Source organism: Lissotriton helveticus, chromosome 3_1 (genome assembly GCF_964261635.1).
Source record: "Lissotriton helveticus chromosome 3_1, aLisHel1.1, whole genome shotgun sequence".
NCBI lineage: Eukaryota > Metazoa > Chordata > Amphibia > Caudata > Salamandridae > Lissotriton > Lissotriton helveticus.
The window spans coordinates 1052562707-1052580411 of NC_136061.1; the positions used below are offsets into that span (position 1 = coordinate 1052562707).

General features: G+C 42.2%; 1 protein-coding gene across 1 annotated transcript in view; it reads left to right on the forward strand.

Annotated features, from left to right (window-relative positions):
- ABCB11 (ATP binding cassette subfamily B member 11) overlaps positions 1–17705 on the forward strand; it is a 574638-nt gene that overhangs the window by 424906 nt on the left and 132027 nt on the right. Inside the window, exons 15-18 of the mRNA XM_078681619.1 lie at positions 2596–2799; positions 10241–10411; positions 13883–14084; positions 17253–17334. Coding sequence (XP_078537745.1) covers positions 2596–2799; positions 10241–10411; positions 13883–14084; positions 17253–17334 — 659 coding nt within the window. The remainder of the gene's footprint in view (positions 1–2595; positions 2800–10240; positions 10412–13882; positions 14085–17252; positions 17335–17705) is intronic.

The window sequence follows — 17705 nt, forward strand, 5'->3', positions numbered from 1 at the left end:
TGCAATTGTAAAGAAAACCCACAGTGTCCATCATCTTGTAAAATGGAAGGGACACCATTGCATACTGTTAAATGGAAGAGGCTGGGCAAAACGGGCTGAGCTTGTAGATGGTTTGGTATCTTTGCATACTCCGCACCAATTAAAAGGGAGACTAGAAGACGACAAGAAGGAACCCAAGCATCTTGGACAGTCGATACAGAAGAGACTGCGCAACAATTCACTCACCTCCATTAAGGATTTCAGATAATTTTTTAACGTGCAATTGAAAAGGAAACACACCGTCCATCAGCCTGGAAAATGATGGGAACACCACTGCATACTACTAACTGGAAGGGGCGGTGCAAAATGAGCGATGCTTGTAGGTAATTTGGTGAGTTTGCATACTCAGCAGCAATTGTAAGGGAGAACCGTGGACTGTTTGTTTTATAAAGGGGATGGGGCCATGTGACCCCCTTCCCTGAGCCTATTTTGTACCCAGAGATCCCATCCCCTGGGGCCCAAGCATCAGCATATTCCTCACCCACATCATCAACTCCTCCATTGCTTCGCGATCGTCCCAGAGGACTGGAATCATGCTGAAGTCTCTGCCCTTCTCAATAAACCACTGAAAGAGGATCAACCTATGCCCTATCTCTACTACTGCACCTATCCAAAGTTATAGAGAAGTCAATCAACCATCAATTCACCAGCCACCTGGGACTCCGCAATCTTCTCAACCATACCCAATCCAGCTTTCGCAGAATCCATAGCACAGAGACAGCACTCATTGCTGCCACATATGAGATCTGCTCTGTTCGACACCGTATCACACTCGAGCCTCATCAAAAGACTTCACACAACAGGCATCCAAGGTCCAGTCCTTGAATGGATATGCTCCTTACTCACAGGAAGAACTCAGAGAGTCAGACTCCCACCCTACACATCAAAGCCCAAGGACGTGATCTGTGAAGTCCCTCAAGGATCATCTCTCAGCCCCACTCTGTTCCACATACATGATCCACTCGCTGACATCCTCAGAGCTCACTGCATCTCCATCCTTTTGTACGCCGATGTCAACACCCAGCCCATCCTCTCTGTGCCTGACAAGTCCTCCATGACCAGCTCCAACTTCACCAAACGCATGACCTGCATAGCAGAACAGAAGAAAACCAACTGCTTAAAGCCCAACTTTGACAAGACGGAAATGCTTGTTTTCAGGAACACAAACTCCCCTGGGACTCAAAATGGTGGGCATCAGAGCTTGGCCCTGCACCTATACCCTCTAACCATGCAAAAAACCTGGAAGTCATCCTAGACAACAAACTCAACATAGCCTTAGAACTGAACGCAGTCAGTTCCTCCTGTTTTCACATGGTATACCTCCTCAGGAAAATCTTCAAATGGATCCCCACAAACACTCAAGCCCTAGTCACTAGCAGACTAGAATAGAGCAACACGCTCTATGCCAGAATCTCCAGCCACCTTCTCCAGTGACTTCAGACGGTTCCAGAATGCCGCAGCTAGACTTGTCCATCTCAGGTCGTACACACATCGCACACACTTCAGAGAACTCCACTGGCTGCAGACACACAAATACTGTCAATTCCAACTCCTAACGCATGCATACAAGGCACCGCACAACATAGGACCAGAATACCTTAACTGCTGCCTTCACTGCCTCCAACCTACTACACTCATACGCCTAGCCTCACACTCCTTCGCACACATTCCTGTATCCGCAAAAGCAGAATGGGCAGCCTAGCCTTCTCTTACATTTCATGGAACAAGCTGCGTTCACACATCAGAGCCTCCTCCTCACTTCTTGTTCCACAAGAGGTTGAACACTTGGCTCTTCAACTAACTCAACTTCTCCAGCAGACGACCTTCGCACCTGCTCCAGCATTTGGATACCCTTCTGGTGATAAGTAGCGCTACACAAATCTATATAACATACCAGCATAATATATGTATGACGGGAGCTGTGATTAACATGAATACTTTCACACAGGCATACAATCTGCCCCACAGCTGCACCCTTTTAACAAAAGAAATGCAGCAAGTGCAGAAGGCACTTGCTGCTGAATGTACTTGCCACTCTCCGTGCTTCACACACCACACTGTGCGCTCGAGGTGAGATAGGTGCCTGCGCTCCTTACAGGGAACAGTGAATATAGCATAACATCACCTCTGCTCTAAGGGCATTTGCAGTGGCTCCTCTTAGAATCAAGAATCTCATTCAAATTCTTGAGTGTTACCCACAAAGTATTTTATAAAACCCGCTCTCAATTTCTTATTAACTATTTATGACATTAGCAACCTATTCTTTGGTAGAATCAACAATTACCTTTTTTTGCAGACAGCAGCTAAACTCTGAAATAAATTACTAACGATGCAATGATGCTCAAACAAGATTTAAGGCTCATCACATAGCCGACAACACTGTTTTCCCTCCCTAGTCTTGTATCTATGTTCATTCAAGAATATTGTACTTGATAACGATTGTAATAATTGAATACAATATCTTTTTGTTTATATATGAGCCCAAGACATATCAATAATATTATACATTGTTCTTATGTGAATAAAAGATTGAAACTGAAAATGTTGCTTCTATAGGTTACGTTGGATGGTCACGACATTCGTACACTTAACATTCAATGGCTGCGCTCCTTGATCGGGATAGTTGAGCAGGAACCAGTACTATTCTCCACCACAATTGCTGAGAACATTCGATTTGGGAAAGAAAACGCAACTATGGAAGACATAGTGAAAGCAGCAAAGGAAGCAAATGCATTCAACTTCATCATGACCTTACCACAGGTAATGTCATAGCTACCTAATGACCTAATGTAAGTTTGGAGATTGACATGACACATAACAGCACCAATACTATCGATAGAGACATTGATATATTTAGTACTAAAAACTAAGCACTAAACAAAAACTTTGTCTCAATCTGTCTTTCCATTCAGCACCAAAATGAAGAGCTCACAGACTGGTTTTCATTTTCATGCTTAGTATCCACATTTTATGAGTAAAATTGTGAATGACTGTACTTGATTGACAATGATTCATTACAGTATGAAGAGTTCCTGGAAATATCTGATATGTATTAACTAGTCTTTATGTGTTTCCGGGTAATTAGTGGACTCCTGAGCATTTAGAGGCTCTTTTGGAGGCCAGGTGGTGGCCCACCAACCCACCAGATCAGTGACAGGCCTGCCTCCTTTCCCGGCAGAGGACTGTGTGCCATTGTTAGAGATGCCCACTTTTCTTTTGTAAATCTCACTGCCTTCAGGGCAACCTCTAGTGAGGCATAAGATTCTGCCAACAAGATCACTGTTTGGCAATTTTTCTCATTTTCAAAAGCAATCTTCAAAAGTGAGATTTGCTTTTGAAAAACATTCTTAAAAAAACAGATAGGGGTTTTCTCCTCTCAGTTCGGGGTCATTATTTGATCACTGATTTCTTGGTCAGGACTGCCATGCTCGCCCTAAATAGGATGAAGTGGCGGCCACTATGTCCTGGAGGCAGACCGATCTTTAGGTAAGGGGTTTCAACTTGTGATTGCACTGGTGGAAACCCTGTAGTTCACTGGCTTGTGCTGGGATAGTTCCAACTGTACTCGCCTACACCTATTGCCTTGAGCAGTTACTTCTGTCTGATATGGTGGAGTAAGTGTCACACTCAATGAAAGCAAGAAACCATCAGGCAGCTTAGCAATGTTTATTATCATGCGAGGATTGTTAGCACTTGCACGAGTACGAATCCTTCGGAATCAGCAAGCTGGGGTGATCTCGCGCTGTGCCCGTGGTAAGCGTGGCACCCTTCCCTGGATGGCAATCCTCCCTAATGTTTGCTGTTAGCTCGTGTAAAACTATATTTTGATGGATTTCACTGTTTTCTTTTTACCGATTCTTTGTAACTGTGTTAACGGTTTACCCCCAGATTCATCATTGTAATGTTTTGCCTGTCCTTAATAGCGATTATTAAGGAATCGCTATTAAAGACTCGCAAAACGGCATTCATGTAGAAATCGCAATATGATTTGCGATTTCTACAGCTTCCTTATTTGCGATTAGCAATTTGCTAATCGCAAATAAGGATGCGATTTCAAGGGTGCCAGTGGTGTCCAAAGGACACCCTGTAGCACCCCTGAAATGTAAATGTAGACTGATGTTGCGCACACACATGTCCAAAGGACATGTGTGTGTGTGTAACATACAACTTAGAAAAATGCACTAAAGTGCATTTTTCTAAATTTTCGCTATTTACCACGAAGTCAGACTTCGCGGTAAATAGCGGCCAAAAATAGCGATTTCGCAATTCAAAAATGATTCATGAATTGCATTTAAGGAATCTCAAATAGAGATTCCTTAAATGCAATTCCTCGCAATTTAACGATTTCGCAATTTCCGATTTTTGCATTTGGGATGATGAATCTCAAATGCAAAAATTGCGCTTGCAAAGGGCCAGATTCTCAGAATCTGGCCCTTTGCGAGCCGAATTTACTTTAAGGAATCTAGCTGTTAGTTTCTCCACTTGATACGCTGATTACTGAAAACTTTTTTCTGTTGTTTTATGGTATTTGTGAGATTGGATTCTTTGTTTCACCTCTTCCACTGGGGATTTGAGTTCAACTAGGAGTGTTTTTAATGGCACATTACTTGTAATAGCTTTTGGCTTTTGACTCCTGTTGTTTTTCCTGGGTCTCAAATAGTATTATTTTTCTCGAACGTTCCTAAATCTGGATTAGAAGACTGTTAGCAGTGAGGCCACTTTATATGCCGACAGCTTTGGGTCCTTACTCTGCCATTGTATATTTGTGTGGTGGTTTGGTGTTTCGCACACCTTTTTGGGACATGTCTTTCTCCCCCTCACTCACGGGGTGCAGTTGCCAATTTAATTTTGGCCCATTATGTTTCATTTGTGGTTTAAAATATAATTATCGATTTGACGTTGTATTCCTTTGCATCCCGATGATTATGGGACTGTTTGGACACATCTTTAGGTTAAGATGATAACTCCTTCTGACAGTGTTATTTATTCTCTGGTTGAATTAGCTATTAACTGGGTTCCTTGGTTTGGTTTGCCATAGGTTGCTAACGTTGGTCGTGGTCCTGATGAAGACCGCCATGACAATAGGTTTTTGAGGGGTTCGAAATGAGCTACAGGCCTCCTGACGTTGGCTCTGGCACTTAATATTATTTTTTTTACAAATTAAACACTGTGGGCCCGATTCACAGAACTAACTTAAGACAAAATCCTAAACTTACAACCATTTTGGTATTCACAGAAGGCACTTACTCATTTTGGTATTCACAGAAGGCACTTACTCATTTTGGTATTCACAGAAGGCACTTACTCATTTTGGTATTCACAGAAGTTAGTAGTCCTAACTTTAGGACTCCTAAATGCCTTCTGTGAATACCGAAAGTCTTAAGTTAGGATTTTTCTCAGTTTAGGAGTCCTAAAGTTAGGAGTCCTAACTTTACCACTCCTAAACTGAGAAAAATCCTAACTTTAAGACTTTCGGTATTCACAGAAGGCATTTAGGAGTCCTAACTTCTGTGAATACCGAAATGAGTTAGTGCCTTCTGTGAATACCAAAATGATAGTAAGTTTAAAATTTTGGCTTAAGTTAGTTCTGTGAATCGGGCCGTGTCTGTTCTGTATGTTATTGTTATGTTGCCAAGGGAGAACAGGCTACAAAGCTCGCCCTGAAGGAGACTGTGTTGGTTCCCTGAGATGTCTAATATAAGCACAAATCCTCTGTGCTGCCAAGTCTTGTCTCTGTGTCAGCTAAGGATTCACGTAATCAGCACTGTTGTTGTGTTAGTAATTATGGAACATGACAACAACTCCTTCAAGCACTGATAACTCATTGTTATCTAAACTCGTTGTGTTCCATTGTGGCGTGTTCAGTGAAACTGACAAACCTTAGTCCTAAACTCCCATTAATGCCTTCTCCTGGTAGCTATTTCTACTACTTCTAGACGATATGCTCGCATGCCTACGTTCCTGCACTTCTAAATAAGAAGAAGATCCAAGGGTTTGCAGTACAGATGAACCGCCATATTATCGTGGCTCACACTTTCTACCGAACTCTGAGTGAGAGAAGAGCAGATTAATTCCTTTTTTCTGTAAATACTGTACTGATCTAGAAATCGTAACTGTTATTTTAGGCTTTCTGATAATTAGACTTTATATTTACAAAAATCAGGTCTAAGGTCAAATGAATTTGAAAATATAGGTCTGTGCTTCCTTGCGCCTGCATTTCATGCGCAGAGCACAGTAGTCTGCAATTCATGGCAAGTTGTGTGGCTTTCCCAGGGCTTGTTCAGGACCAAAATAGGCAAATAAGACGTGTACCAGGCAAATATTTTTGTGCAGTCATCTATGTACGAGCGATAGTTTCGAGGTTGCTCTTCCTACCCCTGATGGCATGCCCACAAGTACAGTGAAAGGTAAATTATGCACATGGAGTCCATATTTAGTGTACACAAATATTTTTGTGAGTTAGTGTATGCACAAAATAAATGTTTTTCGTAAACTGTGATAGCAGAGATTGGAAAACTCATATGGTGAAGCCTGCTCTCATTGTCAAGTAAGGTCGAAGTAAGTATACAACATGTGGCAAGAAATGCCCATATTATAAGGGGGAGAGAGTTTTCCTCCTGACAAATAGAAAAGCAGATCACATTTACACATGTGCATAACTGTAGTACTTATTAATGTGCATTGCTACCTTGCAGTCAATCTTCTTAGGTATAACTCTGTTGGAGTATGCATTCAAGTTTATAATTTGCATAAACGTTAGTATATACTCATGGGAATTTTTGTTAATTCCTTATATTGCAGAAATATGTGTCTCAGCGCTCGAGACAAGGGTCAGTTGTTCATCAGGGTTCTGTGAAATCCACATACTTCCTCCCCCTCTCTCCCTTATGCAGAGGTTTTTAAGTTTGGGTGAACAGTTTCAAAAGTAGGCACCTCTGCCCAATCTGAGGATGACACATGTTATGTTATGTTGTTATGCAGATTTGTAGAGCCCACTATTACCCGAGAGGTATCCTGGTGCTGGTAAGTGTGTGCCTAGCCACAATTAGGGCCTAGTGGAACTACTCCAAAAGCCAGATCTTTAGTTTCTTGCTAAACTCAAGAAGTGTGGTGACCAGTCCGTTTCATGCTTTAGTAGCAATGTAGGATAAGTTTCGATCATCATATCTGGTATTCCGCATGCATGGGATTTTTTCAAGTAGGAGTCTGGACAAGCAAAGGTGTCTGGAAGGTTTGTGAAAGCAGATGCAATTGGGATATGTAAGCATGAGACAGTGATGGCTTTTACTTAGGCGGTCATGTTGAGTTTGCTGTCAATGATGATCTTGAGATTTTTGGCATGGTTGGTGGAAGTGGGTGTCAGGCCTAGCTCTGTTTGCCACCAGGTAGAGTTCCACGGTGATGTGCTCTTCCCAAAGATCAAGATCGGTCTTGTCGATGTTCAGCTTTAGAAAGTTGGTCTTCATCCAGTAGATGATTTCAGTCATGAAGACATTGAACTCGATTCGGGTACTGGGTGTCTTGTTTGTGAGAGAGAGAATAAGTTGCACGTTGATGGCGTAAGAGAAGAAGTTAATGTCATAAGAGTGGATGATGCTGGCTAGAAGGATCATGTATTCGTTGAAGACGGTCATGCTCAGGAAGGGCCCTTACAGAGCTCCGCAGATGAGTTCATGGGCGGACGAGGTGTACAGTGCTCGGCTGACTGAATGGGACCATCAGAGTGCATGTCCTTGTATTCCAATGTCACTTAGGCAGTGTCAAATGTTGCAGAGAAGCATATCAGGATGAGGGCAACAATGCCCCCTCTGTCCTCCTCTGTCCACAGTCATGTGACTGTCATTCGTGTCAGGGATAAGGGCAATGTCGGTTCTGTGGTTAGTATTGAAGAGTTGGTGGCCGTTGAGGTGTTCAGTGAGGTATCTGTTGATTATTACTCTAAGACATTGGCCGGGAATGGTCGCAGGGAGATTGGTCTGTAGTTGGCAAGGGTTGAAAGGTCCTCAAAGGGTTTCGTTAGCAATGGGAGGACAGTTGTGTCTTTACAAGCATCTGCAAAGATCACGGAAGAGGTGGATGCATTCAGAATCGGTGTGAGCATGGCACTGATGAGCTGCATCCCTCTGGAGTAAGCATTGTGGGGGTAGGGGTCCTAATGGACCCCTGAGTTGATGAACTTCATGGTGGCTGCAGTTTGTTCTGGGGTGATGATTGATTATGTGGTTACAATTGATTCTTCTGATAAGATCAGGAGCCGTTTGGCAAGGTCTGTCGGGTTGAGGTTGCTGTAAATGGCAATGATTTTGCTGCTGAAGATTTGAGAGAGATTGTTGCAGAGGTCCTGCAACAGGGTGATGTTGCAGGAGGCGGCAGGAGGCAGGGTGAAAGCTTGAAGTGTAGAAGAATGTTCAATCGGTGTTGTGTGGTGCAGAGAGGCAGCAGCATGTGGTGTGACAGCTGAGTTAGAGAGCGCGGAGGGTCTGCAGCATTGTAGCTTCAAGAGTTGGAGGACCAGAGTTCCTGTCACTGGGCGTGGTGCAGGTGCAGAAAACCGGTGACAACAGGTTTGCCTTTGGTGTATCAACTGCACACCCACTGCACTTGTTCACTGTGAGTCCATGCTGTGACATCCATTAAGTAGATCCTGTGAGGAGAGAGAAGTAATGTCACTTCCTATGCAGATGGATGATGGGAAATCCCGTTGTGTCACTTCCTGTGCAGATGGAATATGGGAAATCCAGTGATGTCTCTTCCTGTGCAGATGGATCATGAACCATCTCTCCACCTCTGTCCCAATCCTCTTGCACAGCATTTTGGAACTTTCTATGATGGCAACTTCAAGTGGGCCCTCCCAGGCTTAAGCCACACCCCTAACTACAACAGATGCCTGGTCTCTTTCATTTAAAACTTCCAAAAAGAGCCCCTCAGTGATTGACTCCAGCGAGCTGGAAACAGCTCTTTTTTCTCCTTGGCTGGGTCTTCCGAGGCAAGGTGTGAAAAGGTTATCAGCATATGCAGATTCTGTCCTCATACTCACCTTAACCAGGCACAGGTTCCATCTCTGGCAAATGTCTCCCCTGCCCATGGAATACTCTGATCCCTCAGCTGGCCAGCAGAGTAATTATCGTGCTCCAAAAAGGTGATTCAAAGCCAGAATCTAATTTAACTAGTTCAGAGAGTTATGAAAAGTCTGAAGTATCAGGAGTGAAGATATGAGAAAAACCAATATATTATATGAACTCAGGATATTTGTATACCATGCTGGTGTGCCCGCCTAGTTTCTAGGCCGAACTATGGTAAGACTGCAGTTTGGTGCAGCTTTAATTCATAATGTGCATTACAGTGAATCTCAATACACTTTTCAGTATCCTATCTGCCCTATGAATCCCCCCTCACAATATAAGACCTACATAGGTTATCACCAATTCACGCAGAGCCCCTCTGTGACAGGCTATCTGTGTGTTGATACAGAATAAGTGGGACAATAGGCGTATTCACTCAGCCCGCACACGTGTTTACACATTTTCATGGGCATCCATCCTAGAGCCTCCTACTCCTTTTACACAGAAGTGGACTTTGCTTTAAAAGGTTGACAATGGTGGCTAGAACTCACAACTCGTTTTGACAAAGCTTACAGTGTGTAAGACTCAGTTGTGAGACTCACACCAGCCATACAAAAAATGGGCAGTCCACAAAGCAAAACACCAGAGGGCGAAATGAGTTTGAAGCTATTCCCTTACAGGATAATTGACCGGAGTTTAGAAGTACTTACCTTACTTACTATTTGTCAGAGGAGATCCTAAGGAAAGGGCCTTTGGGACTTTCCTATTTGTTAGTAGTGGAGCAGAGCAGGGGATGGTGGCTAACTCTCAATGTTAAATCCCTATGTAGATGTCTCCGCCATGGCACTGTATTATCCTCTTAATATTTGCGTCTGTATCTTTTTGTTTTTTATTTAGTTATTGTTTAACTTCAAATTAAGTGCTGGGAGTTGTATTATGTAAAGAACACACAGAAACATGTTTGTTCTATTGCTGGTTTTTAATACAGCACCACAAAACTTGTAAAAAAAATCATACCATGCATTTTACTACTTGGAGAAAAAACTGAAAATGTGCTAATTCGTGAATTGATATTTGACCAAATATACATGAATGTAGCATGTGAACTTTATGGCTCATTGTAAAGGGTTTTATTTCAGAAATTTGACACTCTTGTTGGAGAAGGTGGAGGTCAGATGAGTGGTGGTCAGAAGCAAAGAATTGCGATTGCAAGAGCTCTGGTGCGAAATCCACGGATCCTTCTTCTAGACATGGCCACTTCGGCCCTCGACAATGAGAGTGAAGCAATTGTCCAGGAGGCTCTTGACAAGGTCCGTGACAATCTTTTTCTTAACAATTTGGACATTTTAAAAGTGACTATCTGTCTCATAAAATTGTTCAGTGTTTAGTAAGCAGTATGGGAAGCCATTATGTACAGGAAACGACTGGACAGTATTTTCTTAGCTTAGAAAAAATATTTAAGTTAAAGATAATACAAAAATAAATGAGCCAAACATACACTACATGATTGCAATTGAAGGGTGAGATTCATGCTCATTTGCAATACCATACAATGCACTGTGACAGAGATGTATTTATTTATGTTCAGTTAGTGCACGTTTGTAATCTTGTAATGTCATTTCACGGTTCAGTTAATGTTGAATGATAGTATCTGACAAAGGTATTAGCCCATGCTTATATGCTCACAGGTGTCATGAAAATAAATGTTGTTCATGTCGTCACTGATGGTATGTAGAGAATCCATAGTTTATTTCACCAAACATTGTGAACTCAAATTAATATCAATGACAGCTTAAGAAATAATATTAACATAGATTCTCAGCAGGATCTAATAGGCACTAGCACTAGACAGGGAATGTTGCTTTTGATCATGCATATCCAGAATGCTTAAATAGCTGGCACTAACTACTGCTGCTCACTTTCTTCCAGTTTCAGTGGCAGGCATATGAAAAAATATGAGAAAGCATGAGTGTTGTTTGCCTTTCTTGAGGGACAATTGGGGATTGGGGCTAAAAGATCATTTGCCCACAATCTGTCCGTTTTTTTGCTATTGCCTCCATTATATCCAGGCCTGGAGAAATGTAATTTAAGTCAGCATAATTATGCATAATTTCCAGAATTGCGTGTTACGCTTGTTACATGCAATGCCAGAAATTACCCCATTATGTTATGGTGTATGATGACATACCTACTGTAGGGAAAACAATTAAAAAAATTTCACTGTTGTCTCATCCCATCCGTGAATAGCCATATTTAGAATCTGGCTTTCATGATAGTGTGTTGGGTAGTGTGGAATGGGATTTCCCTGCTTAGAACTGGAGAGGGAGGCTGAACGGCAGTTGCTGCATGGCCAGTGCATGGACACATCACAACGGTGAGCCTCAAAAGCTTCACCAGCACTGCTGGATAAAGAAACTTGTTCCCCACTCGTCGACAAAGCCTCCCCCTCCTCGGGCACTATTTTCCAAGGGCAGGTGGGAAAATTAGCCATTTAGGAGGTGTATACCTCCACAAAGCAGACCACACCTCTAGGATGTAGCGGCTGAAGTGTACACGTTAGGATGCTTTTGGCCATCTTGAATTTAGGCTAGAAAGCAGATTCTTACTAGCTTTAGTGACATATACCCACCGGATGTAGTCACTACAGGGGTGGATTAGCCACAAGACTATGTCCTAACACACACTAACACCCCATAAATCCAGGATATAAGGGGCACCACTAACACCAGAACCTCAGATTCAACGTTATTTCAAGAATAGACCTGTTTCCAAGGCAACGCAAGACTCCCCAAAGAGAGCTCTGCACTTGTGGCAGCCACCATGCACTCGCTGAATTGTGACTCTACCAAGGCAAGAGGCTGGTTCCAAAAGGAAGGTGAACCCCTCTGCAAACTCCAGACTTCACAAGAACTCCCTTGGGATCAAGTAACTAGTCCCCTGCAGTCTGCAGGCACAAACCACTAAATCCACAACCTTGAAGTACTGCCCACAGATCCATCCGGCATGGGCACTCAAAGTCACTGGGCTGGTGGCTTCTGGGAACTGTAGTCTCAACCCTTGGCGAGCTCAACTTTCTACAACCAGTTGCCGCAGATCCAATTCAGCACCCGAGTCCACAGAGCTAGGTAGATTGATCTGCTTGGAAACTCATGGTTCAAGACCTGTTTTTTGCTTAAGTACCAAAGGGTTTTGCTCAACTCACCCCTCAAGTACATTTTTGCTGAGGTAACCATTTAAAGACTGTGAGCACCCGTCTCCCCTGAGCCAGGTAAAATTGTGCTTGCTGTTGTGAACTGGTCTAGGGACTCACAAGACCTGAACCCCAAGTTGGTTCTGTTGAACTTACCCTATAAGTAACCAATTGTATAAATCTGATTTTCCCATTGACCGCAACTGATTTATTTAATGCTTGAAAATTGATAACTCCGGTTATCCTGTATATGTCGATGTTGTTTTGGTGTCTAAAAATATATAAAAGTCAGAGCTATTTTTATAAATTGGTGTTGGATTTCTCTTGAATCGTGACAATAACTTATCGTCCATGTTGATGAAATGCTTAACATATGTTCCTCTAAGTAGCCTGTCTGCTCTTTGCCACTCCACAAGGACTGAGAGAAGATGTACGAGAGCGTGCCCAGGCCCCATCTTTGTGTATTGTGCTTGTACTACTTGGTATATCACCCCTGCCATACCACATAATGCTTTCACCTTGCAACACATACATAAGATGGAGTCAGAACACGTAATCAACATCTTGTTTGAAAAGCTGAGATTGGTAACACCAGTGAATATACTCAGAATGCGGACATTAGTCTTCATTTTTGGGCTGCACTCCATGTTCAGTAACAGTGTGAAGCTGGAACCTGAAGCAAACAGCGACAGTGTTTGTGTTTATCTGCCTGTGTTTGCACAAGAGCAAGGGCACAGGAGCGAATAGCATTATTAGGAATAGTCTATCACGCATTAACAGCTATTAATTGCTTGCCTGTAGCACATGTTCATAATTGTGGATATGGAAATTAACTCTTCTCATTGCCTTGCTCTGAGGGTAATGGCAGTTACATATCCGAAGCAGAATCTTGTCCCAAGTGATCCCACAGAGACGGCGATCAGTGGTGGCACGCATTGGCCAGGTGCATCTGCCTAAAAGGTGCCAAAGGCAGCTACTGAATGATTTTATGGAAGCACTACCATCAATGTATAACCTGAAAGCCTTATCCCTTCTTTATCAGACTAGCCCACCAGAGGCAAACCACAGCAACCAGCAGCTGTACACCATTCTTCACAATTAATTATGACACTAGCATATAATTCTCTTTGGCAGCATTGGTCCAGGGTTGGCTAATCAGTTTGTAAGTGTGGCCAGTTACTGGACTACCTGTATTTTTTCTGTGAAGGATGAGATTGATTTCGATGTAACAATGAAAGCTATAAAAATGTATCTTTGTGTGTCTTCATTTTTGTCCTGGTGGCTTTCATAAACCTTACCTTGGTATTAGACATGTCATGAAGAATTAATTAGGTAATGTTAGAAGAAATGTCAGCAAAGTTAAAGCAATTTCTGCACCTATGGAGTAAATTAGGGTTGTGTTGCAACGTAAAATCAGTCAAGTTTTCTGGGAAGAAGAATAAAGAAATTTCACACATATATCTGAATTTTGAATCGTTGCAGCTGGTGTAAGAATAATACACATTGTTTTCAAAGGATCTTCCAACATTCCAATATTCTAATATACATTTTATCAATTAATAATCCTGAAAGCAATGTATGTGCTCTTTAGGTTCAGTGTGGACGCACAACAATCTCGATAGCCCACCGCCTGTCAACAATTAAAAACGCAGACACAATTATTGGTTTTGAGCACGGGCGGGCTGTTGAAAGAGGAACACACGAAGAGCTGCTGGAGAGGAAAGGTGTTTACTTCACGCTGGTGACGCTACAGAGTCAAGGAGATAAAGCGCTGAATGACATGTCAAAGAAAGGTAAGTGAGGGCCTAACTCGGGCACTTGCATGAAAGAGAGAGAGAAAGGAAGTAAGTGAATGTTCAGTGCACCAAAGTGCATTTGTTCACTCCAGGGGATAATTGGTCAACGGTGTGTATTTATTTAGAAGTGGGACAGGACAAAATAAAGAAACAGCGGCAGAGGACACAAACCCTGTCCAAAACTGATTCTACTAAACGCTCGGGTTCTCACAAGCGTGGTTCCCTTTTACCATAAACTGAAAAAATCAGGACAACTGTTTTTTTCTGTTAGTTTAAAGTGTGATTTGAGCTCAACTGAATCAAAGCTGAGAATTGGAACCATTCTGTCTGCAAGATATTTTCTATTATTCCCATTCTGTTGCTAATAAATATTTAGGGCATTTTATACCAAAAGAGGATTTTTTTTTTACTGATCCCTTTGGACTTTGAAACGCATTTGGCTTTTCAGCGCGCTCAATGAAATTCGTTTTATTTATTTATTTACATTACTCCAGTCAGCCGTGAGCTGGCGTTTACTACCTCCTACACAACCTTCCCCCACCCCGCCTCACCGCCCAGTGGCACTCCCTCCACGAGCCGCGACTGCCCGTATGGGTTTTAATATATATGTGGCACAAGTAAATTACAATAATAAACGCATTTCTATATTTCAGATTACACTTGTTTCAACTGTAATCATGTCAATTCACCATTTGCTTATTGGATCTATCATAAAAACATTATTTATTAATATTATTTTTCAGGAAAATACAAACCCAGAAAAATTGTACTACACATGTATACATATCTCTATATACTTCGTTGTGTGGGTATGTCTCTATTGATCTTTATTTATATGAATTTTTACTCACTGGGGTGAGAAATTATTTTTCCTTTCAATCTCTGCCCTTACCTCCACTCTCTGACTCATTCCAAATCTTGCTAACTATGCAGCTCCTGCACCAGGGCACCCCTTTGGGGATGTTTGTTGCACTTTATAAATGACTTATTTCTTTCATTACTATGGATTCCCGAACAACCTTTGCAACCTTTGCAAACCTTTCCTCCTTCATCCAATTCATCCAACAAATATGCGCACTTGTCCACCACTCCCAATAGCAACTTACATCTTCCCCTAACCCTTTCAAAACAATACAGTAAATGTATGAGATCTCAATGTCACAAACAAAACACATGTACCGCAACTAATCAACTAGGAAACAAAAAAAATACTTTTTCTGATCTTCTGGATTTTTACCTCTAACCTTGGGTTTCGGAGTAGCGTGCTACTTAACGAAAAGTGCTTCAACACCTTGGTAAGGGTTGTAAGTGCTATATAAATACAATTTACAATTACAGTGTATTCAAAAGATCAGAATACATATTTCACACAGTAATAAAAACAAAGAACAAGTACATCAACATCATTAATCAATAAAATATAAAGCATTTTTAGGTTTGTACTAAAGATGTTTCCTCTTCCTTGGTCTGTAGATGAATAATGTAGCTCTGGCGCCAGCGGTACTCCAAAAGAGGAACAAAAACCAAGGGGAGGGAATGATATTCTTTTTACATTTGGGTACCACGCACAAAGATGGTTAGAAAGAGCACTGGTGTCAAACGTGTAACATGATGAAAAACCTCAGTTGATGGTGGTAGTGTCAAGCTGTTTTAAAAGCATCTTTCTGGTCCTCTTTCACAACTGTCCTTGTCGAATCAGAAAAAAATGGTCCTATACAATGACGCAATTGTGGCCAGTGCATTATTTCAGATGCCAACTTACCATCCCTACATTTTGGTCCAGATTCTCTTTTTCCTACTCATCAACTTCTAGTACTATGCCACATTCCATCTCCTCTTCATTACCCTCTGCTATCTAACTAGCCTCTTCTATTTTTCTACTCAGCACCCTTCTATCTTCAGCCATCGGTCCTCTATACTCTTAAATATCTGCACCATCTTCAACCCACATCTTCTTTTTTTTTGTTTTAGTTCCTCATCCTCACATTCCTCAATGTTGTGTCTTTTATGTCCTTCTCAGGCATGGGAACCATCTCCAACATGATATGTAACTGACTGGCCCGCTACTCCTTCCCGAAGAACAATACGTTTTCACTTATGCACATCTCTCCCATCATAATATACACATCAATGATGGTTCAGATGCATTCAGGAACTTTTCTGCAGAATGTTGTTTATACCCGGTGCCTATTTCACAGTATCTGACTTGTTCATGCTGAAAGCACCGTCCGCCGCAGTGCTAAAAATGCATGTTTTGTGTTTCAAAGCACAACATGACAGGCACCGCGCGGTGCCTGCCATGTTGTGCTTTGTAACGCAGGGGTGTACCATAGGTACCCCCCTTGTGCACCCTCAACCCCCTTCACCCTGCGGGCCCACAACGGGCCCCCAAAGCAAAGACCGTATGCCTTTCCACGGCGGCAATGCCACCGTGGAAAGGCATAAGACCGCCGGCATTGTAATATGGTTGGCGGTGTCTCGCAGACACCGCCACCATATGTAGGGCTTGTAGGTCTTGCCGTGCGCCGCGGACTCCCCCGCCATCCTAATGTGGCGGGGGTCATTTATGTCAGGATGGCGAACGGATTTCCCCCCACCGGGCCGGCGGTGGCTACCGCCAGTACCGGCGGGGGCAATCCGTCCGCCATCCTAATCGGCCCCTTAGTTAGCAGGGTCCTAGTCAAAAACTTAAGGTCTAGCAATGGCAGTAGAATTCACTATGTAGTCTATGACTAACCTTCAAAATAGTGGCAGCATTGCGGTAGGCCTCCAACAAAATTACATTATGCCTGTGACGTGATATTCCCAAATTTTGTGTCATGTGTAATTTGTACAATGTCTTGAAATTTAGAATTACCCATTTTTTCATAATTTTCAGCAGCAGGAGACTGGTCCTTCTCACGCCGGTCTCCTGGCGTTATCATGTTTACACATCACGTGGGATAACTGAAATCTTGCTGAAAATGTTTATACATTTTTCAAACCCCTCACACTGGGGAATATTTTCAGCTTCACATGGCACTGAAGGTTAAAGTTGGAGGATGTGACAAGGAAGTGGCATGGAAGCTCCACACAGAGCTGAGAGATGTCTGCATGTGTACATTTATAATCTGAGTATGTCTGTAATACATTATAAACTAATGGATGTCACTAATTTATTCATAGAGACAGAAGAAAACACGTTTCAGGAGCCCAAACTGGAGAAAGTACAGTCATTTCGAAGAGGAAGTTATCAAGCTAGTTTGCGGTATGTTTGCAGAGACATTGATGTGTCAATGACGACTTCAGAATTTCATATCCTTCCTGAAATCTTCTCACGCACAATTTCTTAATTGCCTGTTTCATCCTTTCGATGAAAAATAATTTGAATAAGATTATTTGTACATGCTGCGAAATTGAAGGTCCTTATGTCTATGGATAAATGGTATTAAGTCAAGTACAAACTGTGCTTGTATGATTTCAGATCATGTCTGGATCCTAATCTAGTGTTAATACCATTCTAATGAGATGAAATCAATGTTTAAACATTATTAGTAAGTCATCAGTGTAAAATAATGATGTGTTCTTTCTCTTTCTGTTGCCTTACAGTTATAGGAACACAGAGCCCTAAGGTCTCCT